The sequence below is a fragment of the Bos javanicus genome, chromosome 7, assembly GCF_032452875.1.
Source record: "Bos javanicus breed banteng chromosome 7, ARS-OSU_banteng_1.0, whole genome shotgun sequence".
In the NCBI taxonomy this organism is placed as follows: Eukaryota; Metazoa; Chordata; class Mammalia; order Artiodactyla; family Bovidae; genus Bos; species Bos javanicus.
The window spans coordinates 40,056,468-40,081,487 of NC_083874.1; the positions used below are offsets into that span (position 1 = coordinate 40,056,468).

The 25,020-nt window shown below is 47.6% G+C and overlaps 1 protein-coding gene across 8 annotated transcripts in view; it reads right to left on the minus strand.

The window, feature by feature from the left end:
- Positions 1-1,824: 1,824 nt before the first annotated feature.
- The window catches only part of LOC133251116 (interferon-gamma-inducible GTPase 10-like), a 51,487-nt gene continuing 28,291 nt past the window's right edge, over positions 1,825-25,020 (minus strand). Inside the window, exons 2-10 of one of the 8 annotated variants that reach the window (XR_009737519.1) lie at positions 19,419-19,766; positions 17,078-17,185; positions 10,798-11,073; positions 9,437-9,712; positions 5,144-5,419; positions 4,934-5,032; positions 4,573-4,605; positions 2,591-4,325; positions 1,825-2,285 (exon numbers count right to left, since the gene is read on the minus strand). Coding sequence is in view for 4 of the 8 variants with exons in the window: in XM_061423178.1 (XP_061279162.1) it covers positions 4,321-4,325; positions 4,564-4,605; positions 4,934-5,032; positions 5,144-5,419; positions 9,437-9,712; positions 10,798-11,073; positions 17,078-17,185; positions 19,419-19,527 (1,191 nt within the window). In the remaining 4 variants the exon portion in view is untranslated. Of the gene's footprint in view, positions 4,326-4,563; positions 4,606-4,933; positions 5,033-5,143; positions 5,420-9,436; positions 9,713-10,797; positions 11,074-17,077; positions 17,186-19,418; positions 19,767-25,020 lie in introns of all 8 variants that reach the window. The other 7 variants (XR_009737518.1, XR_009737521.1, XR_009737520.1 and 4 more) reach the window with 7 other exon arrangements.

Here is a 25,020-nt window from a genome sequence, read left to right on the forward strand (position 1 = left end):
GACTAGCTGCTACTAAGCAGTGAAACAAAAATGGGGATGGAGGGACTTCCCTGGTGGTCCAGTGGTTAAGTGTCCACCTTGCAATGCAGGGGACTTGTGTTTGATCCCTGGTTGGGGGCCTCAGATGTCACACACCCCAGAGCAACTGAGTCCACACTCCACAACTACTGAGCTGGTGTACCACAATGCATGACACAGCAAAGGTCCTGCATGCTACAACCAAGACTGATGCAGGCAAATAAATATTTTTTAAAAAGCCAAAAAACAAAAATGGGGGTTGAGCAAAACCTGGGTTATGGGAGACAGCCATGCTTTCTAAGCCTCCTCATCCCTTGGTGCCATTAGATCCCTGCGTTCACTCCTACTGTTTGTGGGATGGTAATTGAACCATGTTCCTTTATTTCAATTTTTGCAACTGCACCAGACATAAACCAATATATGCTGGGGTGTGGATGGAGGTAAAAGAAATGTGCTTGAGAGAGAGCTCACAGCCTGGACAGGAAGGACTCTAACGTGAGAGGCCTCAAAACCTCAGCAGAGGGAAGTAGTGTGATAGGGGTGGGGCAGTTAGTGAGAGGGTCAAATTATCAGGGGTTCAAAGAAGTGCTTCAGGATCTTTTTAGGTCCAAAATGTATTATTTTATTTTGTATTTATATATATTTTTTATTTTGTTTTGTTTTCCTAAAATGTATTTTATGGTCCTATGGGCCAACACTGAACTAGTCTATAAGGGAGATATGATTAAAACAAAATAAAAGCGATCCAGTTACCAAAGATTTCATAATCTGTTTATGGAACACACACTTCTTGAACATCAGGACAGTGGTGCCACTGGCAGCAAAAAGGCTGGTAGGTTCTGCCTGGGGTGTCAAGTTTGGGGTGGGGGCTACTCCACCAGGGAAGGGTTAGTGGGACTCAGGAAAGGGGAGGAAGGCCCCTCAGGCCAGGGTAGGCAGTGTAACAGCTGTCTCCTTGCCTCAGGCATTTCTATCAGACCCCTGGTCCCAGAGCCCCAGGTTTTCTTGCAAATGTTATGTTCTGATGAGGAGATCAGAGGCTGGGTGGACAGAATGAGTAGAACCAGCAGGATAAGGCAGTGAGGTGTAAAAACCAGGGTTTGTGGATGGATATCCAGGACAGATGTAGACTGCACATCCCTTGCCCTCTGGCAGTTTCTAAGCCAATTAGCCAATGAAGCTAATGGAAGAAGGAAAGACCATACCTTTAAGGGGCAGGTGCTTGGGCCCTGCTGCTGTCCTATAGGGGCTCTTATGGCACTGTTCTAGTTTATGGCCTCTCTGTCCCTTTAATTCCACAGCCCCAGAAGTATTCAGGGTCCTAGACACAGGGAAGCCCAGAACTGGACAGGAACTTCCAGCCTATTCTGCCCAGTGCATAATTACAGAAGCCAGACCCTATATCTAAGACTCCCTGAATATACCACCTCCTTGCATCAAAGAAGCCATGCAGATTGTCAGTCTAAGGGCTACACTTGGTTGGGTGAGATCAAAACTGGGAGGTGGCTCTGGAGGGTCTATAGAGGAACCTGAACCCCCATAACCTTGGGGTACAGAAGGGTGACCAGGCTATACCAATTCAAAGAGAGAAAGACTAATCAGAAGCCTCCTTCTATCTGCTTCTTCCCAAAAACGTTCTGCCTCTACTCCTTCCCCAGAGAAGAAACTTCCACTTCTTCTCAGGAGGCCCTAAGTGTACCCAGGGCTGAGGGAGCATTGAGGGTCCACCTGGGCACTTGTGCCTCCCATTGCTGGGGACCAGACCTGACCTTTGTTATAACTCGTCTCACCATACAGCCAGAGAACTGAAAAAATAAAACACGTTTATTACCACAAAACCTTATTAATACAGGTCCACAATCCCTTACCCAAAACCCTTAGAGTCGGATATAGTTTAGAATTTAGAATTCTTTAGGCTTTAGAAAGATACCAAGATGTGAATGCTGAATGTTATATAATGGAGAAGGCAATGGCACCCCACTCCAGTACTCTGCCTGGAAAATCCCATGGACGGAGGAGCCTGGTGAGCTGCAGTCCATGGGGTCGCTAACCGACTGAGCGACTTCACTTTCACTTTCCACTTTCATGCATAGGAGGAGGAAATGGCAACCCACTCCAGTATTCTTGCCTGGAGAATCCCAGGGATGGGGGAGCCTGGTGGGTTGCCGTCTACGGGATCGCACAGAGTCAGACATGACTGAAGCGACTTAGCAGCAGCAACCAGAGATGTCTGGGGTGACATCTAATAATCCCCCAAATCAATATTTCTGTGAAAAAAATGTGAAAAGGCACATTAGAGGAAGTAAATGAAGAATATGAATAACCCCACTTGACTCTTTCTTTTTTGCTCCATAATGGGGCATGTGGGATCTTAGTTCCCTGATTAGGGATCAAAACTGTGCCCCTGGCAGTGGAAGCACTGAACCTCACTTCCCTTTAGGATTTTTTTTTTTCCCTTCCTGCCCCTCTCCCAGGTTATGTTTTGATGACAAATTTGGGAAGACACTTCTAGCTTCCAGAGGTTTTTGTAGATTTCAGAATTGCAAATAAAGGATTATAGACCTGTACTTACTTGCCCATTTACAGAACAGCTCAGTTATTGTTGAGGCTTTGGTGCAGCGGTGAGGTGGCCAGGCTGCAGCAGTCCTCACATCCTAGCTCTGGCATGAATCAGCTGTGGGACCCTGGGCCTCAGTTTCCTCATCTGTACCACAGGAGTATTAATTCCCCCTCACAGTCATGCTTGGAAGATTAAACAGCTTAGTATACAATAAAGTATAAAATAAAGGGCTTCCCTGGTGGCTCAGATGGTAAAGAATCTGCCTGCAATGCAGAAGACCCAGGTTCGATCCCTGGGTCAGGAAGATCCCCTGGAGAAAGGAATGGCTATCCACTCCAGTATTCTTGCCTGGAGAAGTCCGTGGACAGAAGAGCCTGGTGAGCTACAGTCCATGGGGTCTCACAGAGCTGGACACGACTGAGCAACTAACATGTAATAAAGTGCTTAGAACTCTGCTTAGTAAGTGGTTTGCACAGCATATATGGGGCATGACAACATCAGTGAGAAAGACAGACATATAAGACATGTCTTCAGTACAAGTCAGTCATTACAAGCTCACTGCTTAGGTCCCACAGGCCACCAGGGCAGGTTGAGTCTTTTTCTAGTATTACAATCATTCACATCCTTGGCCTTTGGGCCTCCCAGGGCTATAGACACAGAGGTTTCAAACTCCCCACAGGAGGCTCTGTCACACTTTGGAGTCAGCTGAAGGGGAGGCAGAGGGTGCTCTGGAAGGGGTCTGACCTTGTGTCTTTTATGACAATGGAGCACGCTATCTCTCTGCCTCGGCTCTGGAGTCCCAGCTGCTGGCACATCAAATGGCCCTAAGATTGGATTCTTGTTCATAGAGGGGACAAGGGGTTTCTGCTCCACTGAATATGCAAAGGTGAGGCTGGGCCTTCTCCAGACATATCCTTCATAGGCATTTTCACATGACACAGAGAAAAGGGGTTTTTCCTTACTGTAACAGTAACCTGTGCCTATTGTAAAAATTCAACCATTCAAAAGGATAGGACATAGGGAAAGTATGGTCTGAATTGTTTCCCAACCTTCAGTTGCCTGGGACTAACTAACAGGTCTCCAGGTACCTGTCTTCTGAGCTTCTCCTCAAATACAAAAGAATACCACACACCACACATACCACTCACCCTCACATGCACCCCATATATCCTCTCACCCTCAAACATACACACCCACACATCCTCACCTTAACACACCTCCTCAGTTTCACACACCTACCCTTACTGCCTCCCCTATACCCTCACACACCCAACACTCTAATCTATACAAAAGGAGATCATACATATATACAGAACACACCTATGAAAGAGGCAGGCATTCAGCCATTTCTTTCTGATGCTAGCAGCTTCACACATGATGCTGCCGCTATAACTCTTGGATATTTTTCGGGTTTTTCCCTGACTGCCCAGACCCTTGGTTTTCATGTTGGGCAAGTGGGAATAAGAGTAACATTGTCAAACTCATAGAGTGCCTGAGAAGCTCAAGTGGTATTTACAATTAACATGAAATCACTCTGCAAACTGTCAAGTGTAAGAGGACCTGAGGGATTACTACTGCCCCCCCTTCCCACCCCCCAAGCCAGAAATAATTAGACGGCAGGAGGCCTTCAGGCCCCCTAACACCCCACAAAACACTTCCTTGATCTGTGACAGTGACTTCTGTCAGGAGATGAGTTGAGCAGCTCCTGATCTTGCTGGGCCTTGAGAATTATGGGGGTCCTCTTAACCTGCAGGAAGAAAGGAAGGGAGGTGATCCCAACAGGCTCCCCAGCCCTCTTCCAAACCCAGATGGTGGCTTTCTGGAGTGCTCCCTACCCCCTCTGCCTAGGGGCAGGATGGTGGCATGGGGCAGGGGGCTGAGGCCTGGGAAAGCATACACCCCATGCCCCACCCCCATCCTGAGTTCTAAGGCATCTCCGCTGTGTTGGGAACATCTGGGGTTTCCTCTCCCCAGCTGGTCCATACCACAGTCACCTGGGGGTTGCTCGTAAGGTTCCTTATTCCTGGCTGTGGAGAGAAAGAACACAAGAGACCCAGTGAGTGTTGGGTCCCCACCATCCCTCTTCCTCTCCCCAGCTGGGCCTTTTCCCAAGTCAGTCCCAGGTCTCCCCTGACTGTGGGATCCATAAGGTCCTCCTGGTGGTGTGCAACTGGGGTAGGGTGGGGACATGTGGGCTTTTCTACAGGTGGGGGACAGGGGGCAGGACCTCAGCAGTAGTTGCTGCTCCCAGGAGAAAACAGTTCTTGCTGTCGCAGGGAAGGATACATTGTATTGTTCCCTAAAAGGCTGTACCAGCCAGAGGGCTTCCCACTCCTTTGTTCCTTACCCACCTACCTTGAAGGCACTTGGTCAAACTCACACCACCACCAATCACCAGCAAGATCAGGATGAGAGAGATAACCATGGCCGTAAGTCCTGGATGAGAGGGCATTTCTAAGAAAGACAGAGAAAAGTGAGCACTCCCAGATCATGGGCCTGTCTCTGGTCCCCTAGGACCCTCCCCTTCCGCTCCTCAGCCCCTCCCGGCCAAGCCCAGCTTCTCACCCCAGGACACAGTGAGCGTGTGATTCAGGCTGCAGTGCTGCACGTGGCATGTGTATTGGGTCTCATCTCCAGCCGGCACCCACACGGCCATCCACGTCTGATAGGTGCCATCTCCACTGGGGCGTGCCTCCACATACTCAAGCTTTGAATTCAACTTCTTCTCACCCAGCCACCAGCTCAGTGTGATGTCTTGTGGATAGAAGCCCAGGGCCCAGCACCTCAGGGTGGTACCCCCGTCCTGGGCTGAGTGCTTTGTCACCCGTACTGTGGGTGGTTCTGCAAGGAGAGGAGGGAGGAAGACTGCTGAGTGGCTGTTCTCTGCCTATCCCTTATGCTTAATTCTGGGCTCCTCCAGCATCTTCCAGGGTGGAGGACAAGGAAATGGGGACAAGGTCTCTCTCTAGGGGAGGTACCCAATCACTGTTGCAGGCAGGGATGACTGATTTCCAGCTGTTACAAAGAAGCATTGACCTGTTAATTGCCATGAAGGGGACTGACTTCCTGTCCCCAACCTCCAAGGACCTACCTCTGTGGGGCTGTTGGGTCCTAGATACACCCCCTTCTTTCTACAGAGATCCTAGGGTTTTCTCAGTGACTTTATTTACTTCCTCTGTGACTTCCTGCATACAGTAGGTATCTAATCAGTTCAGTTCAGTCACTCAGTCGTGTCCAACTCTTTGTGACCCCATGGATTGCAGCACTCCAGGCTTCCCTGTCCTATCACCAACTCCTAGAGTTTGCTCAAACTCATGTCCACCGAGTCGATGATGCCATCCAACCATCTCATCCTCTGTCATCCCCTTCTCTTCCTTCCTTCAGTCCTTCCCAGCATCAGGGTCTTTTCAAATGAGTCAGTTCTTCCCATCAGGTGACCAAAGTATTGGAGTTTCAGCTTCAGCATCAGTCTTTCCATTGAATATTTGGGGTTGGTTTCCTTTAGGATTGACTGGTTTGATCTCCTCACAGTCCAAAGGACTCTCAAGAGTATTCTCCAACACAACAGTTCAAAAGCATCAGTTCTTCAGTGCTCAGCTTTCTTTATAGTCCAACTTTCACATCCATACATGACTATTGGAAAAACCATAGCTTTGACTAGATGGACCTTTGTTGGCAAAGTAATATCTCTGCTTTTTCATATGCTGTCTAGGTTGGTCATAGCTTTTCTTCCAAGGAGCAAGTGTCTTTTAATTTCATGGCTGCAGTCACCATCTGCAGTGATTTTGGAACCCCCCAAAATAAAGTCTCTCACTGTTTCCATTGTTTCCCCATCTATTTGCCATGAAACACAGTTCTGCCCATCAATAGAAAATTGGATTAAAGATTTACTGAGCATGGCCCAGTAGAAAAGAGTTTCAAAAAAACATCTACTTCTGCTTTATTGACTATACCAAAGCCTTTGACTGTGTGGATCACAACAAACTGTGGAAAATTCTTCAAGAGATGGGAATACCAGACCACCTGACCTGCCTCCTGAGAAATCTGTATGGAGGTCAGGAAGCAACAGTTAGAATTGGACATGGAACAACAGATTGGTTCCAAATAGGAAAAGAAGTACGTCAAAGCTGTATATTGTCACCCTGCTTATTTAACTTATATGCAGAGTACATCATGAGAAACGCTGGGCTGGAAGAAGCACAAGCTGGAATCAAGGTTGCCGGGGTATCAATAACCTCAGGTATGCAGATGACATCACCCTATGGCAGAAAGTGAAGAACTAAAGAGCCTCTTGATGAAAGTGAAAGTGGAGAGTGAAAAAGTTGGCTTAAAGCTCAACATTCAGAAAACGAAGATCATGGCAGCCAGTCCCATTACTTCATGGTAAATAGATAGGGAAACAGTGAGAGACTTTATTTTGGGGGGCTCCAAAATCACTGCAGATGGTGACTGCAGCCATGAAATTAAAAGATGCTTACTCCTTGGAAGGAAAGTTATGACCAACCTAGACAGCATATTAAAAAACAGAGACATTACTTTGCCAACAAAGGTCCATCTAGTCAAGGCTATGGTTTTTCCAATAGTCATGTATGGATGTGAAATTTGGACTATAAAGAAAGCTGAGTGCTGAAGAATTGATGCTTTTGAACTCTGGTGTTGGAGAAGACTCTTGAGTCCCTTGGACTGCAAGGAGATCCAACCAGTCCATCCTAAAGATAAGTGCTGGGTGTTCACTGGAAGGACTGATGTTGAAGCTGAAACTCCAATACTTTGGCCACCTGATGCGAAGAGCTGACTCATTTGAAAAGACCCTGATGCTGGGAAAGATTGAGGGCAGGAGGAGAAGGGGACAAAAGAGGATGAGATGGTTGGATGGCATCACCATTCAATGGACATGGGTTTGGGTGGACTCCAGGAGTTGGCGATGGACAGGGAGGCCTGGCGTGCTGCGGTTCATGGGGTCGCAAAGAGTCGGACACAACTGAGCGACTGAACTCAACTGAATAATGAGTGACATTGAACATCTTTTTATGTATTTGTTGGTCATCTGTATGTCTTCTTTGAAGAAATGTCTACTTAGGTCTACTCATTTTTTGATTTTTTTTTTTTTTTAAATATTTGAGCTGCATGTTCTATTTGTATATTTTGGAAATCAATCCTTTGTCTGTTGCTTTGTTCACAAATATTTTCTTCCATTCTGAGGGTTGTCTTTTCCTCTTGTTTATGTTTTCTCTACCATGTAAAAGCTTTTAAGTTTAATGAAGTCCCATGTGTTTATTTTTGTCTAGGAGGTGGGTCATTACTCTAGGAGACAAGTCAAAAAGGATCTTGCTGCAATTTATGTTGAAGAGTATTCTGCCTGAGATTAACATTTGAATCATTGGACTCAGTGAAGCAGACTGCCTTCTGCAGTGTGAGTGGGTCCATCCACTCAACTGAAAATCTGAACAGAACAAAGAGGTTGAGTAACAGGGAGCTCCACTAGCGTGACTGCTGAGCTGGAACATTGGTCTTTTCCTGCCTTCAGACTCAAACTGAAACACTGACTCTTCTTGGGTCTCAAACTTCCTAGCATTTGAAGGAACCATACCACTAGTTCTCCCAGTTCTCAGGCCTTTAGTCTCAGACTGGAACTGCAACATTGGCTCTCCTGGGTCTCCAGCTTGCCAACCGCAGATGTTGAAACTTAGCCGCCATAGTCACATGAGCCAGTTCCTTAGAACACAACTCTTTCTCTCTCTCCATGTAGCCTGTTGGTTCTGCTTCTGTGAAGAATCTCACTAATCTCCCAGGTGAAGGACATAGGACAAACCTGGTGCTAAATGAGAGTTCCACAGTACTCTAATGCACACCTAAATGAGAGTTCCACAGTACTCTAATGCACACCAATATGGTGCTTTGGAGAGGCAGCGGCTATTATTACTATCCTCATTATACTGATGAGGAAACTCAAGTGCAGAGAAGGCGAGTAACTGGCAGGAGGTCACACAGCCAGTTAATCTTGGAGCTGGGATGTGCTATCTGGAGGCTAGGCTCCAATGCCTGAGCTCTGTCCACCATGCCCTGCTCTCACAATCACATCTTCTACTCCTGATGTTATCTGTCCTGTCCTCCCTTTGAGGAATATCCTACTACCTCAGCTGATTCACGTCCCGCCATTCAATTGCCAGACATCCATGGTGTCCTGGGTGTTGTGATCAGCTCCACCCCTGGCAACCTCAGCCAGAAAGGCTTTCACCCTAGGCACCCCCAAGAACCCACTTTCCCTAGTGTCCACCCCAGCCTTTGTGTCTCTAGCCTTGTTGGCTGGGGTCAGGAGAAGTTTATGATGCACCTGGAGTCTGGGGAGCACATTGAGCATGAGGGGTGTGAGGGCAGAAAGGGGAAAAAAGCTTAAGCTTTCCTGTCAGTCCCCAGTGGTCTAGGGAGAGGTGAGGGCTGCTGTTCTCCTGGAACCTGAGATCTGTTTCCCAAGGAGCAGAGTTACAGGCTGGTAAATCCCCAAAGGATTTTAGGAGGACCTAGTTTAACCCACTTTCTCTGCAGATGAAGAAAATGAGACCCAGATTAAGAGACTTTATTCCCAAGACCACTTTGGAACAGGGGAGACTCCAGAACTCTGCACTCTATCTTATTTGGAGCGAAGACCTGAGGTCTGGGCTTTGTTCTTAGTCTGCAGCAAAAAACAGTTGGCTAGCTGGCCATCTTTCTGGATCCCAGAGGGCTTGCCTGGGCCAGGGGGACACAGCCTGGGGACGCAGCTCACCTCTCATTCCCCAGAGACTTGTCTGTCAAATGGGATGGCTCTTGAGAATGGGAGCATGGGGCCAATCTACATTGCCACAGGCTGAACCTTACCTCTCCGGGTGAATCTCTGGCCTCCCAGCTCCAGGTATCTGCGCAGGGAGGCGAGGCAGGGGCCTTCCAGGTAGGCTTTGTTGTACTCAGCATAGCAGTGCTCTGTCTCCATTCTACGCTTGGTCAACAGAGCCACGGGGTTAGCTGACACCCAACTCAGAGTTTCCATGTCCAGTGACACGTGGTCTTGCCCATCATAGCCAAACTGCCAGAAGCTGTTGGAGTGGCCATCTTCCTGGATCTCACAGCCAAACATGCGGTGAGTGCTGTGCATGCCTGTGAGTACAGGTAAGAAAGCTGTCACTAGTGGGGACTGAGGGTCAAGTCCCTGATAGCCAGGGAGAAGCCCACCACCCACAAGGACATCAAAAAAGTAGAGGGACAGGGCATCATCATTTAGATAAAAATCCCCCAAGTAATTTTCATAAGCAGCCTGGGTTGAGAAACCTGCTAGGCCTCTCATGTGGGACAAACACCCCAGTTCATAATTAGACACATCCTTATTTCATATCCCACACTACTTGAAAGTGAAAGTGAAAGTTGCTCAGTTGTGTCCGACTCTTTGTGACCCCATGAACCATACAGTCCATGGAATTCTCCAGGCCAGATACTGGAGTGGGTAGCCTTTCGCTTCTCTAGGGAATCTCCTCAACCCAGGGATTAATCCCAGGTCACCCACATTGCAGGCATATTCTTTACCAGCTGAGCCATCAGGGAAGCCCACCTGTGGGTGTAAAATGTTCTCAATGGTAAGACTAAGTCATGCCATGCTTATTCTGGGGGCCCTTGGCTGATGCACAGCCCTTCTCAGTCTCAATCTTTTATATCCTTTGTATCTACTGATTCTGAGGCCTCTGGGGACCTGAGGCTTTTAGTCTGGGCATTTGGGTATCCAGGCCCAGAGAGGGATGGTGTTGTGTGAACAAGCTGTGCTCCATAAGCACTTCATTCAGAATAAGCAGCGGCCCTGGTGGTGGGCCCAAGCGCACTGTTGCTGAGAGGGGGAAGCTGAGGTGGTGCCAGAGGGCCTGGGGGTACTGCATGAGTGAGGATGAGGCAGGAAAATCCTCTCCCCATCAGCTGAGTTTCAGAGCCCAGGTTAGCTAAGGGGTAGGCAAGGGCTGAGGGGGAGACATCATGGGCCCCCAGCTCCTGTGATGCTTGCTGCACTGGCCTGTGTGCTGGCTGCTGAAGCCACAATGGATTTTGAGGCCCTGAGGCCCCTGCTTGACTGTGGGGGAAGGAGACTGAAAAGAGCCAAGTATCAGAGGCTTGCCCCACACCCTCTGACAAACCTAGCTGCCTGGAGAGTGAGCGTGCAGAGGGTGAAGGAAGGAGAATGGGGCGTCCACCCAACGTACCGCTGCTGTGGTTGTGGTAGCCCATCATTTGCCATGTCTCCACCTGATGAAGCTCTGCCCATTTCTTCTGCTTCTTGGTCTCCTTCTCCCAGTACTTGGCATTCATGGGCATAATCCATGGAGCCTGGGGCTCAGCTTTGTCCACACGACTGTCATACCGGATAAAAGGCTGATCATCCACGTAGCCTACAGCCTGAAACTTAGGGAGGCTCGGGTCCGGCTCTGACAGGTCCAGGTAGTGGTAGCGGAGGGAGTGCGTCCCTGTGGAAACACAAACTGGTCTTGGGTTCACATAGACGACCAGGATCTGCACCAGGCCTCAGTGTGCTGGGTGAGGTTGGCAGTAGAAACTTATCCAAGAGAATTTATTATGAGCAAGAATGTGTGTGCGCGTGCTAAGTTGCTTCAGTCATGTCCAACTCTTTGCAACCCCATGGACTGTAGTCCACCAGGCTCCTCTGTCCGTGGGATTCTCCAGGCAAAAAAACTGGAGTAGGTTGCTGCTCCTCCAGGGGCTCTTCCCAACCCAGGGATCAAACATGAGTCCCTATGTTTCCTGCATTGGCAGGTGGGTTCTTTACCACTAGCGCCACCTGGGAAGTCCATTAGCAAGAGTAAGCACTAGCAATTTCAGTGAAAAAAAAACATAAGGGCATCCAAAGAGATTAATATAGAGAGAACCAGTTGAACATTGAGGCCAAAGGTCATGCATTAAGGCTTATGGACTTTATTCTCAGAAAGTTTCTCAGCTCCTCATGCAGGGCCTACTTACTCATACTTCGTATTCATCTCTAGTGAGTGTGATTGTCTGGTTTCCAATTTCTCACAAAAAGGGTGGGAAATTTTTAAAAAGTTGGTTGCTTGGGAGCTTAATTTATGTGGTTGCTGCTGCTGCTGCTATGTCGCTTCAGTCGTGTCTGACTCTGTGCGACCCCATAGATGTCAGCCCACCAGGCTCCCCCGCCCCTGGGATTCTCCAGGCAAGAACACTGGAGTGGGTTGCCATTTCCTTCTCCAATGCATGAAAGTGAAAAGTAAAAGGGAAGTCGCTCAGTCGTGTCCAATTCTTAGCGACCTCATGGACTGCAGCCCACCAGGCTCCTCCGTCCATGGGATTTTCCAGGCAGTAGTACTGGAGTGGGTTGCCATTGCCTTCTCCAAATTTATGTGGTTAATTAAGCTTAATTCATTGCCCAGATATGCTTGAGAAAGGTTGGACATCATTCTTAGCTTGAACCATTACTGCCAAGCTGGTGGCACCTTGACTCCATTCCCCACTCCCTTCTGTTCCCACAGCAGACATTACTGTGTGTTAGTTGCTGAATCATGTCTGACTCTTTGTGATCCTAGGGACTGTATCCCACTGGGCTCCTCTGTCCATGGGATTCTCCAGGCAAGAAACCTGGAGTGGGTTGCCATTTCCTTCTCCAGGGGATCTTCCTGACCCAGGGATCAAACCCAGGTTTCCTGCATTGTAGGCAGATTCTTTACCATCTGAGCCACCAGGGAGGCCCAAAACTAGTTGATCTCTTATCTCTTTGAGTCCAAATGCTGCCTCTCTACCATAACTCCAAACTCATTGATTTAACTTGGTGCTGGAGATGAAATCTACTTAGCAGCCAGTCCTGACTCAAGCTATTCAAATAAATGCTGTATCTTAAACTCAGGTCACATTTCTCAGAGATATCCCTGGCTTACTTTCGTATTTTTAAAAAACTTTTGCTCAGAGGTTTTTATCCCCTAACACGCCTGTCTCTGTGTTATTTTTCTCCAGAGCACTGGAGAGAGTATGCATTTGCACTGACTAGAGAGTATGCATTTGTTTGTCTTGTTAATGGACTCTTTCCTCTGCAGTGTCAGCTCTCCAAGGGCAGGGATTCCTGTATGGATTGTTCTGTTTCCCCAGCACCTAGAACAGCTTCTGGCATACAGTGGGTGCTCGTTGGTTGAACATTCACATGTGAAAAGAGTCAAACACATCTCTACTCTCACAGCTCTCTTTTTATTGCCTCCTTGTTACTTCAGGCTATACCAAACTCTGGCCAGGTCCTCTGTACCTGCTGTTTTTTCTGCCCTAGGCATCCCCCTTTCTGCTTTCTCTCAGCCACTCTCCACATCCCTCAGGTTGCAGTCAAACATCCCTTCCTCCAGGAAGTCCTCCTGATTTCAGCCTGATGTCTCACAGAGGGATCTCAAGAGTGTCCTGTGCTTCCTGTGAAACTATGGATTTCATGAGGGTGGGAAATCCATCTGCCCTCTATTTATCCAGGACCTAGCACACAGCTGCAATGGCACCCCACTCCAGTACTCTTGCCTGGAAAATCCCATGGATGGAGGAGCCTGGTGGGCTGCAGTCCATGGGGTCGCTAGGAATCAGACATGACTGAGCGACTTCACTTTCCCTTTTCACTTTCATGCATTGGAGAAGGAAATGGCAACCCACTCCAGTGTTCTTGCCTGGAGAATCCCAGGGACGGGGGAGCCTAGTGGGCTGCCGTCTATGGGGTCGCACAGAGTTGGACACGACTGAAGCGACTTAGCAGCAGCAGCAGCACACAGCTGGAAGTTGCTAAATTGGACAAAAAACAAGAACATGAATGGTATGAGGATAATCAGAGTTGCTATTTTTGGTGACCGCTGTGCCTGCACTGGTTTAACTCCTCCTCATTCACTATTTTAGTTCATCCTTACAATAAACCTAAGAGGTCATTGTGATTGGTCCCATTTTACAGATAAGGGAATCAAGGCCCAGGGGAGACCAAGTGTAGTACTCAAAGGCATATACTAGAATGAGGGCAGCCCAGATTCTCTCCCCAGGGACTGCTGTCTTCTTCTAAACTGAGAAAAGGGATGCTGTCTTCTCATGCCTGGAGAACCTCCTCATGGGAGGCAAGAGTGGTCAATGTTAGGAGTGTTTGAGTGAAGGTTAACTTCAGGCCTGAACTGATGTGGGCCTCCTGGGAAATGACTGAATTATCTCTCGTGGTGCTGTTTCCTTGCACATCTTTGAGTTACTCAAAGGGCAGTGTGGGGGTACTCCTGTGCTGGCAGCTGTGAATGGGCACAAAGTTCTTTGGGGGAGAACAGAGGCTATGATTTCTCCACGTCAAGGTGATCCACCCACTCCTTGGCTCTGATCTGCAGCAGCTCTACCTGCCCTGGAAGTGAGGGACAGAAAAGATCCTGTGTCTTTGTGTAGCTGCTGGGACTCCTGGGTAGTGAGGAATCTGTACAAGCTGGGCCTCCAGTCCTGCCTCCCTCTCCACAGCTCAGCAAGCATAGTGGGGTAGGCTGAAAAATGCCCCCCCGAGATATCCCTGCAACTGTTGAATGTTAGTTTATATGGTAACAGGAGTTTTGCAGATTAAATTAAGGATCTTGAGATGGAGAGATTATCCCAGATTGTCTAGGCAGGCCCTAAATGTGTCCTTAGAAAAGGGAGGGAGAGGGAGATTCCAGCAGAGAAAGATGCAGGAAGGCACTATGTGCCAAGAAATACAGTTCTAGAATGGAAAGGCCTCCTCCAAAAGGGAATTCTTTATAAAAGACAGGAAGGAACCAGCCATATAAGGATCTGACAGCATTCCAGGTCTGCAGAGGGGAGAGCCAGTGCAAAGGTCCCAAGTCAGAAGCATATGTCAGGTGTCCCGAGGCTGCTGCAAGAAGGCAGGGAAAAATAAAATGGTGCTGTGATTCAGTGTAGCAGATGTGGGGTGAAGGAAGGGGCTGAATTCTGAATCTTTCCCAGGCTTGTCCAGATCTGGCCTGGCCCTCCTTGCCATGAGGGGTCTGGTTCCTGGAATCTGCTCTGCCCTGGACTACTTACCATGGCCTACATCCTGGCATCTGGTACCCATCCTGGGAGTCAGGGACCTGCTTTTTAGAACAAGTTCATGACTGTGGCCTGCCTCAGTTGACTTTCAGGTACTGCTTCCCATGTACCCAGTGAGGGGCCTGTCACCCTTCCCTCCCTGAAAATCCTACCAGTCTCTGCTCTGCCTACCAGATAGTCTTGAGAGTCCAGCCTGCTCTCTGTGGGGGCTCACATACTGCTCATTGCCATTTTTGCCTAGGAGAACAATCTCAGCTGGGACTAGATTGCCACCTGCTAACTGGACCCAAGTGGAATCATCATGCCTTGGGCTGCAGCCCACAGTGAAGCAAAAACAGCTGAGGAAGGCCACCTCCCTGGCTTTGGAGGTGATACCACCTGCCAGGCTGGGGTCAGTGCCAGGCACTGTGAGACCAAGGCAGGAGGAAGTGGGGGCTACACGGCAGGCATCCAGCGGTATCTGCTCCTGCAGTGACATGGCCTAAGGAAGTTGCTACATGCCCATTGTTGTTTCAGGGCCTGCGTGAACATTAGTTTTTCCCCACTTCCACCCTAACTCTCCACTTCCTAGTCTCTTGGCCACATGGCTGGTCTTCAAAAAGGAGCAGTCCTGTACCCCATTAGCCTAGCCTCCTTCTTCCTCTGACCATGGTTGGGGAGGAAGGAGCCAGTCCCTTTGCCACCCAGGCCAGGAGATGTTTTTGTGTCTGCCCCACCGCTGAAAGAGATGGGAATACAAGACCACCTGACCTGCCTCTTGAGAAACCTGTATGCAGGTCAGGAAGCAACAGTTAGAACTGGACATGGAACAACAGACTGGTTCCAAATAGGAAAAGGAGTACGTCAAGGCTGTATATTGTCACCCTGCTTATTTAACGTCTGTGCAGAGTACATCATGAAAAACGCTGGGCTGGAAGAAGTACAACCTGGAATCAAGATTGTCCGGAGAAATATCAATAACATCAGATATGTAGATGACATCACCCTTATGGCAGAAAGTGAAGAAGAACTAAAAAGCCTCTTGATGAAGGTGAAAGAGGAGAGTGAAAAAGTTGGCTTAAAGGTCAACATTCAGAAAACTAAGATCATGGCAGCCAGTCCCATCACTTCATGGGAAATAGATGGGGAAATAGTGGAAAGTGTCAGACTTTATTTTTTTTGGGCTCCAAAATCACTGCAGATGGTGATTGCAGCCATGAAATTAAAAGATGCTTACTCACGGGAAGGAAAGCTATGACCGACCTAGATAGCATATTCAAAAGCAGAGACATTACTTTGCCAACAAAAGTCCATCTAGTCAAGGCTATGGTTTTTCCAGTAGTCATGTATGGATGTGAGTTGGACTGTGAAGAAAGCTGAGTGCTGAAGAACGGATGCTTTTGAACTGTGGTGTTGGAGAAGACTCTTGAGAGTCCCTTGGACTGCAAGGAGATCCAACCAGTCCATTCTGAAGATCAGTCCTGGGTGTTCTTTGGAAGGAATGATGCTAAGGCTGAAACTCCAGTACTTTGGCCACCTCATGCAAAGAGTTGACTCATTGGAAAAGACTCTGATGCTGGGAGGGATTGGGGGCATGAGGAGAAGGGGACGACAGAGGATGAGATGGCTGGATGGCATCAACGATTCAATGGACATGAGTTTGAGTGAACTCCAGGAGTTGGTGATGGACAGGAAGGCCTGGTGTGCTGCAGTTCATGGGGTCGCAAAGAGTCGGACACGACTGAGTGACTGAACTGAACTGAACTGAACACCTCCCCTACGATCCATATAGCACTGCCAGTCCCTAGCTGCATGGCTCTGAGGAAGTTATTTCAATGCTCCAGGCGTTGGTTTTCTCATCTGTGGGTAGGCTCAATGAACTGACCTGCTCCACAGTGCTGGAGCATCCAATGAGATAATGAACATAAGAAAAAGTTCAGGCATGGGGCAGGCTTCCCAGGTGGCTCAGTGGTTAAAGAAAAAAATGCCCACAGTACGGGAGACTCAGGTTAAACCCCTAGGTCAGGAAGATTCCCTGGAGAAAGACATGGAAACCTACTTGAGTACTCTTGCCAGGGAAATCCCATGGACAGAGGAGCCTGGTGGGCTACAGTCCATGGGGTTGCAAAGGGTCAGGCATGACTGAGCAACTAAACAACAGGCATGGACACAGCACCTTCTTAGTCTCAGTCTTTTCCTATTCTGAAGGGAGAGGTGGCCTTGGGAAGGAGAGAGCTGGAATTTGGGGTGGGGTGAGGAAAGATGCTTGGGTCAGCTCTCTGGAGGCCAGGTCTCAGTTCCTGGGACACTGTCCAGAGGCCCTGGCCTCTGTATCCTCTATCCTGGCAAAGTTTCCCCACCCCAAGACAGTCCTCCAGATTCCTAGACAGTGAACATGGTCTCCTGCAGGCTGGGGGCTCCTGGCCTCCACCATCCTATCCTTTCTTTAGCAGGTGGGCAAGGTCTTACCTCTAGGCCATGACTTGTTTTCCAACTTCAGGTTTGCCAGTTCTGCCATCACCACCTTTGCCATGGAAGCTGGGCCATCGGCCACCAAGGGCAACCCCCAGGGACTCTCTACAAGGGGAAAATGGAAAAGGATAGTATGAATCTTAAGGCATAAACATCCTTCCCATCCTTGTGTTCGCTGGGAGAGATAGTATGGAATGACAATGAGAGGCACATTGGAAGGGAAGAGAAACATGGGGGTCTTATCTCAGGAGTGACGGGAAACTTCCCCAGCAGGCAGGCACAAAGCCAGGAGAGCAGCCAGGACTGGGATGTCTCCATCTGGCTGCCTAACACCACCCGGCAGCTTTGACAATCCTGCCATTGACATGGATTTAGTTGGTTTGGAGGTACAGGAGGGCTGGACACTGGCAGGCGTTGAAACCTCCCAGGAGATGCTCATATGCTGCCAGAAGGAGAACCCATGCACTTCTGCCTGGCTCAGCCCTGCCCAGCTGCTCAGCTAGGCAGCCCTGACCTCTCCCTTTGCAATATTACTCATTTGACAAACATGTTTGTTGTTTAAAGAACACTGGAATGGGTTGCCATTTCTTTCATTTTTTTTTAAATAACAGATTATATAGTAAATAGGAGAAATGGAACATGCATATACATCTTTGGAAAAATACATATTCATTTTCTGAGGACAGATGTATATTTAGTATATGAAACAGAATACCCAGATACAGAAATCCTCCCCCACATTTTTTATGTTCAAGGACATTTATTATACCATTCTTTTTTAAAAATTAATTTAATTGGAGAATAATCACTTTACAATATTGTGCTGGTTTTTGCCATATATCATCATGAATCGGCCATAGGTATACATGTGTTCCCTCCCCCCATCGAACCTGCCTCCCACCTCCCTCTCCACCCTATCTCTCTGGGTTGTCCCAGAGCACCGGCTCTGGGTGCCCTGCTTCATGCATCAAATTTGCACTGGTCATCTATTTTACATATGGTAATGTACATGTTTCAATGCTATTCTCTCAAATTACCCCATCCTTGCCTTCTCTCACTGAGTTCAAAAGTCTGTTCTTTACATGTGTGTCTCCTTTGCTTGGCAGGTGAATTCTTTACCACTAAGCCCCCAGGGAAGCCCTGAATCCTCCTATTGCATTCAGGAGCCTCAGCTTGGAGGAAAAAAATAACCTCTTTATTTTCACTAAGCTCTAGCTGAAGTTTGGCCCATTTTCCATGCTGAATGGAAGTTCAGCAGGATTAGCAGAACTTGTGCAGTGGTCCATGATAGAATCCACAGATGTTTTCCAATCATATGACAGTGGTTTCAGACACCTGTAAATATGCTTTACTCTCAATACTTACAAATTCTGGGAACTGTAGCTATTTAATTGGTGATTTAATGTGTTAACTTAGAAGCATATATATTACATATCACAAATTTATACTTATAGCTAAAAATTTTAATAGCTTATAAAAATATAATTTGGATCCTTAGGAATCATACGTATTTCATTTATGTATAAAAAACATTCTGAGACAAGGCCCAAGTACAAATATGGTTAAAAACTCTGAGAAAAAGAAAGGAAAAAAATTTCCGAATCTGGATCCCAGTGTTGCCCCCTAGCGTGCTCTCCGGGCCCTATTTTAAATCTGTAAATTGTACATTTTGAATTTTCTACAGCCGAAATGGCTACTTGTACTTAAAGCTTTTAGTACAGAGCCTGGAATAAAGGACATCAGCTATTATTACTGCCGTGACGGTGGACACTCCCGGTCTGTGCTAATAATCTTCAGGCCTCTGGGCAGTTAGGATGGGTGGTGCTCGGTGTGGTGGTAGGGAATCTGGCATGGGAGGGGCGAGGAGAGGATCAGCCCTGCAGTTCTGCGTGCAGAATGGAAACTGGAAAAGGATGGAAATTCCCGGCCAAGTCAATTAAATCCTCGCTGCTCCTCTCACCCGCTACCTCAACAAGGAGCTGCCCGGGCCACACGCGATAACCTCGGCAGGGAGCCAGGGAGACCTATAGCAATGGGCAGGTGCCTCGTCAAGCAAGTAAGCAGAGGCTTGTGCAGATTCCAAGGCCGCGCTCAGATTCCTGCCCCCAAGGAGCTTTTCTCCGGGGCCTTCCTGGAGGACCAGGTCTGGGAGCCGAGTGCGAGCGGCATCCTCCAGACTGGCCAAGGGATCCCCAGGAAACTGTGGCTTTGGCTATGTTGGGTCAGTCAGCTCTCCAACTGACCATGCTCTCCTCTCCTCCAAACCCGGAATGGCCTCTGTATTCTTGGAGGATCCTTCCCTAGCAGCTCCCCCGCGGCCGCCGCCGCCCCGCGTTACCTGCCGCTCCCTTCTGCACCAGTCCTGACAGCAGTAGCAGCAGCCGCAGCAGTGATGGTGGTGGCGGCGGCCGCGGGTGCTGCGCACTCCCGGAACTACGAAGCCACATGGTCGCCAGCCTCACGCACCGCCCGAGGGCGCCGGTCCCCGGGGGGGGGGGGGGGGGGCGCCTTCAGTTGTGCTAACGCCGGCCGCGTCCGCTCCCGGGTCCCCGGCGGGTGAGCGCTCAGCTCCCTCTGGGCCGCGGAGGGTGCGACCACATCCTGGCTCAGGTTCAGACTTCCGGCTGGGACACTATCGTACCACTGGGACCCGCCCCCAGCTCCTCGATGGCTCCCTCTGCTGGGCCTCGGATGAAAAACAGGAACGAAAACCAATCGATTAATTGTGAAATACAGCCTCACAGCCTTTCGTGTATACTACCTCACCAAAGTAGACCAGGCGGTGAAGCTCACGTTACAGCCGTCTGGCAAGTCGAGAGGTGTCTCCGACTACTGTCGTCATTCTAAAACTCTTGTGGTTTCTGTTGGGGACCAAGGCACCGCTCCTGCTAACCTCACTGAGCTTTCTTACCTCCATCCATCAGGGAAGAACGGCGAAATTTCAAATAGAAGTTAGTGAAAATAAAGGTTATTTTCCCCATCTGGGTTCACAGAACCCCTGAATTCTCACTAGGGACTCTCATGTTCAGAAAAATGGTTTTCAGCCCAGCGTTCTCTGATATTTGAAAATTCATAGGGAGGGCTCTGGTGATCCTGATTGGGGTGAGTGAGGGGGACGATTTTCACATCGGAGGGAGGGAGCAGGAGTGTCAGATGTGCACTCCTGTCTGGGGACCACCACACAAATGGTGTCCTGCCAGCTAACAGGAGGAAAGGAACCAGACTGTAATGATCTGAGTCTAGAATACAATGTTTGTTAAGTTTTAATATTGTCAAAAAAACACATGGAGTGAAAAGAATAGAGGAAGGTGGGCATCAGAAAATTTAAGCAAATACAAATTTGTGTGTAAAGGAAAAAACCTACAAAATTAATGAATCTGCTTTATGATATGACTATTATATTCACAAAGATTGTGACATAGCTGCAGACATTGTTGTTTTTCTCTTGTTCAGTGGTGTCTGACTCTTTGCAACCCCATGGGACTGCACCTCTACAGACTTCCCTGTCCTTCACCATTTCCCAGAGCTTGCTCAAATTCATGTACTTCGAGTTGATGATGAAATCCAACTATGTCATCCTCTGTCACTCCTTTCTCCTCCTGCCTTCATCCTTTCCCAGCATCAGGGTCTTTTTCAATGAGTCGGCTCTTAACGTCAGGTGGCCAAAGTATTGGAGTTTCAGCTTTAGCATCAGTCCTTACAATAAATATTCAGGGTTGATTTTCTTTAGGATTGACTGGTTTGACTTTCTTGCTGTCCAAGGGACTCTCAAGAGTCTTCTCCAGCACCACAATTCGAAAGCATCAATTCTTCAGTGCTTAGCCCTTTTTATGGTCCAACTCTCACACCCATACATGACTACTGGAAAAACTATAGCTTTGACTATATAGACCTCCTTTGCTGGCTAGGTGATGTCTCTGCTTTTTAATATGCTGTCTAGGTTTGACATAGCTTTGAAAGTTATTTTTCTAGATAATCCAGGTTTATTTGGGGGGCCAAATGGTGGCTCAGATGGTAAGGCATCTGCCTACGATGCAGGAGACCCGGGTTCCATTCCTGGGTGGGGAAGATCCCCTGGAGAAGGAAATGGCAACCCACTCCAGCACTCTTGCCTGGAAAATCCCATGGACGGAGGAGCCTGGTGGGCTACAGTCCATGGGGTCACAAAGAGTCGGACACGACTGAGCGTCTTCCCTTTCTTTAAATCAAATAAAGCAACCCAGTTAGCTTTGGTTTGTTTCAAGGTATAAAGTGGGGTAACCAACTGTCCTGGTTTTAGTATTGAAGGTTCTGTTGGCTATAGGACATGATGGGCCTACTCATAAGGAAGCAAGCAACTGTCATTTTTTGCTTCCTTTGTACACACTGACGGAGAAGGCAATGGCACCCCACTCTAGTACTCTTGCCTGGAAAATCCCATGGACAAAAGAGCCTAGTAGGCTGCAGTCCATGGGGTCGCTAAGAGTCAGACATGACTGAGTGACTTCACTTTCCCTTTTCACTTTCATGCATTGGAGAAGGAAATGGCAACCCACTCCAGTGTTCTTGCCTGGAGAATCCCAGGGACAGGGGAGCCTGGTGGGCTGCCGTCCATGGGGTCACACAGAGTCGGACACAACTGAAGTGACTTAGCAGCAGCAGCAGTACACACTGAATCTTTCAGGAAGGCAGCCGTGCTGCAGATAAAAGAGAGGTTGTACTTAGTGCTGTGGGGTACTTTACCAAGAGAGGCTTTCTGTAGTGCTGTGTCACCCTCAGGGATGCTCCAGATTGTCCACACTGCATACTCAAATCAATCTGCATTTATAGCTATCATATTTACAGAAATTTTTTTGCATACATGTAATTAATTATGTCATCAGTTTATTTTGTATATAGTCAACTGAAACATTTAAGTATTCAAACACATGCTATTATTTTACATATTATAATTTAATTTTTAATACTTTTTGTTATAATTACAGCACTACATTGACTCCAATTTATAATTCTATGGGTTGTTGTTCAGTTGCCAAGTCGGACTCTACAGCCCCATGGACTGTGGCACACCAGGCCTCCCTATCTCTCACCATCTCTCAGAGTTTGCCCAAATTCATGTCCATTTAGTCAATGATGCCACGAAACCATCTCATCCTCTGTCACGCTCTTCTCCTTCTGCCTTCATGAATCATTGCCTTGTTATGGTGAAGGGGCTTGGGTAACTCAATGAAGCTATGAGTCATCCCATGCAGGGCCACCCAAGACAGATGGGTCACAGTGGAGAATTCTGACAAAACATGGTCCACTGGAGGAGGGAATGGCAAACCACTTTAGTATTTTTGCAGTGAGAACCACATAAACTGTATAGAAAGGCAAAAATTCTATGGGTATATAGATTAAATTATCTTTGAATTTCTTTTCAGAAAGAAAATGATGTTATAAAATATTTGTAACAAGGAGAGCTATTCTGATGGGGCTTTGATACCCACCACTGGTAAAACTTGGATACTGAGCAGGAAGAGGGGCCAGGCTCTTAGAGGTGGTGAGAACTGACCTAGTTCTTGACAAAGGGGGCAAGGAAGATGAAGGTGTAGGATGAAAGGCAATTCTGGGCAGGGATATGCAAATAGAGTGGTGTGTGGGGAGCAGCGGGAGGTGCCGGGTGGTGGAGGGGACAGGTGGAAGGACAGCTCACAGAGCTGAGGGTTGCTGGGGGCCTGATCACAGAGGGTCTTGAGTGAAGAACTAAGGAATCTGCATGCTGGCCTCAAGGTGTAAGCAGTCAGATACAACCGTCCATTCAGCTGGGCAGGAGTGTCTGCTCTGCAGCAGGTGCTTGGCACAGGCAGGAACCAGGTAAGGTTACTGCCAGGAGAAAGTCCACAGTCTGGAAGAAGGTGATTTACATTAATTATCCTAGTAAACAGCTAACCCCAACACATAAATAATGGTGGATGGATCAGACAGGTCCTGGTCCAAACCCTTCACTTACAGCTGCCATTTATTCCACTCAATAACCTGAGTCAGGAGCATCGTTATTTCTCCATTTTGAAGATGGGTAAAGTGAAGCAGTAGATATAATGGTCATCTGAGTTAAATTCACCCAGTCCAGTCCATTTTAGTTCACTGATTCCTAGAATGTCGACATTCACTCTTGCCATCGCTTGTTTGACCACTTCCAATTTGCCTTGATTCATGGACCTAACATTCCAGGTTCCTATGAAATATTGCTCTTTACAGCATCGGACCTTGCTTCTATCACCAGTCACATCCACAGCTGGGTATTGTTTTTGCTTTGGCTCCATCCCTTCATTTTTTCTGGAGTTATTTCTCCAATGATATCCAGTAGCATATTGGGCACCTACTGACCTGGGGAGTTCCTCTTTCAGTATCCTATCATTTTGCCTTTTCATACTGTTCATGGGGTTCCCAAGGCAAGAATACTGAAGTGGTTTGCCATTCCCTTCTCCAGTGGGTGAATTTAACTCAGACGACCATTATATCTACTACTGCGGACAGGAATCCCTCAGAAGAAATGGAGTGGCCATTGTGATCAACAAAAGAGTCCGTAATGCAGTACTTGGATGCAATCTCAAAAACAACAGAATGATCTCTGTTCATTTCCAAGGCAAACCATTCAATATCACAGTAAGCCAAGTCTATGCCCCAACCAGTGACGCTGAAGAAGCTGAAGTTGAACGGTTCTATGAAGACCTACAAGACCTTCTAGAGCTAACACCCAAAAAAGATGTCCTTTTCATTATAGGGGACTGGAATGCAAAAGTAGGAAGTCAAGAAACACCTGGAGTAACAGGCAAATTTGGCCTTGGAATACGGAATGAAGCAGGGCAAAGACTAATAGAGTTTTGCCAAGAAAATGCACTGGTCATAGCAAGCACCCTCTTCCAACAACACAAGAGAAGACTCTACACATGGGCATCACCAGATGGTCAACACCAAAATCAGATTGATTATGTTCTTTGCAGCCAAAGATGGAGAAGCTCTATACAGTCAACAAAAACAAGACCGGGAGCTGACTGTGGCTCAGATCATAAACTCCTTATTACCAAATTCAGACTTAAAGAAAGTAGGGAAAACCACTAGACCATTCAGGTATGACCTAAATCAAATCCCTTATGATTATACAGTGGAAGTGATAAATAGATTTAAGGGCCTATATCTGATAGATAGAATGCCTGATGAACTATGGAATGAGGTTCGTGACATTGTACAGGAGACAGGGATCAAGACCATCCCCATGGAAAAGAAATGCAAAAAATGGCTGTCTGGGGAGGCCTTACAAATAGCTGTGAAAAGAAGAGAAGCGAAAAGCAAAAGAGAAAAGGAAAGATATAAGCATCTGAATGCAGAGTTCCAAAGAATAGCAAGAAGAGATAAGAAAGCCTTCCTCAGCGATCAATGCAAAGAAATAGAGGAAAACAGCAGAATGGGAAAGACTAGAGATCTCTTCAAGAAAATTAGAGATACCAAGGGAACATTTCATGCAAAGATGGGCTCAATAAAGGACAGAAATGGTATGGACCTAACAGAAGCAGAAGATATTAAGAAGAGGTGGCAAGAATACACAGAAGAACTGTACAAAAAAGATCTTCATGACCATGATAATCACAATGGTGTGATCACTCACCTGGAGCCAGACATCCTGGAATATGAAGTCAAGTGGGCCTTAGAAAGCATCACTATGTACAAAGCTAGTGGAGGTGATGGAATTCCAGTGGAGCTGTTTCAAATCCTGAAAGATGATGCTGTGAAAGTGCTGCACTCAATATGCCAGCAAATTTGGAAAACTTAGCAGTGGCCACAGGACTGGAAAAGGTCAGTTTTCATTCCAATCCCAAAGAAAGGCAATGCCAAAGAATGCTCAAACTACCTCACAATTGCACTCATCTCACATGCTAGTAAAGTAATGCTCAAAATTCTCCAAGCCAGGCTTCAGCAAT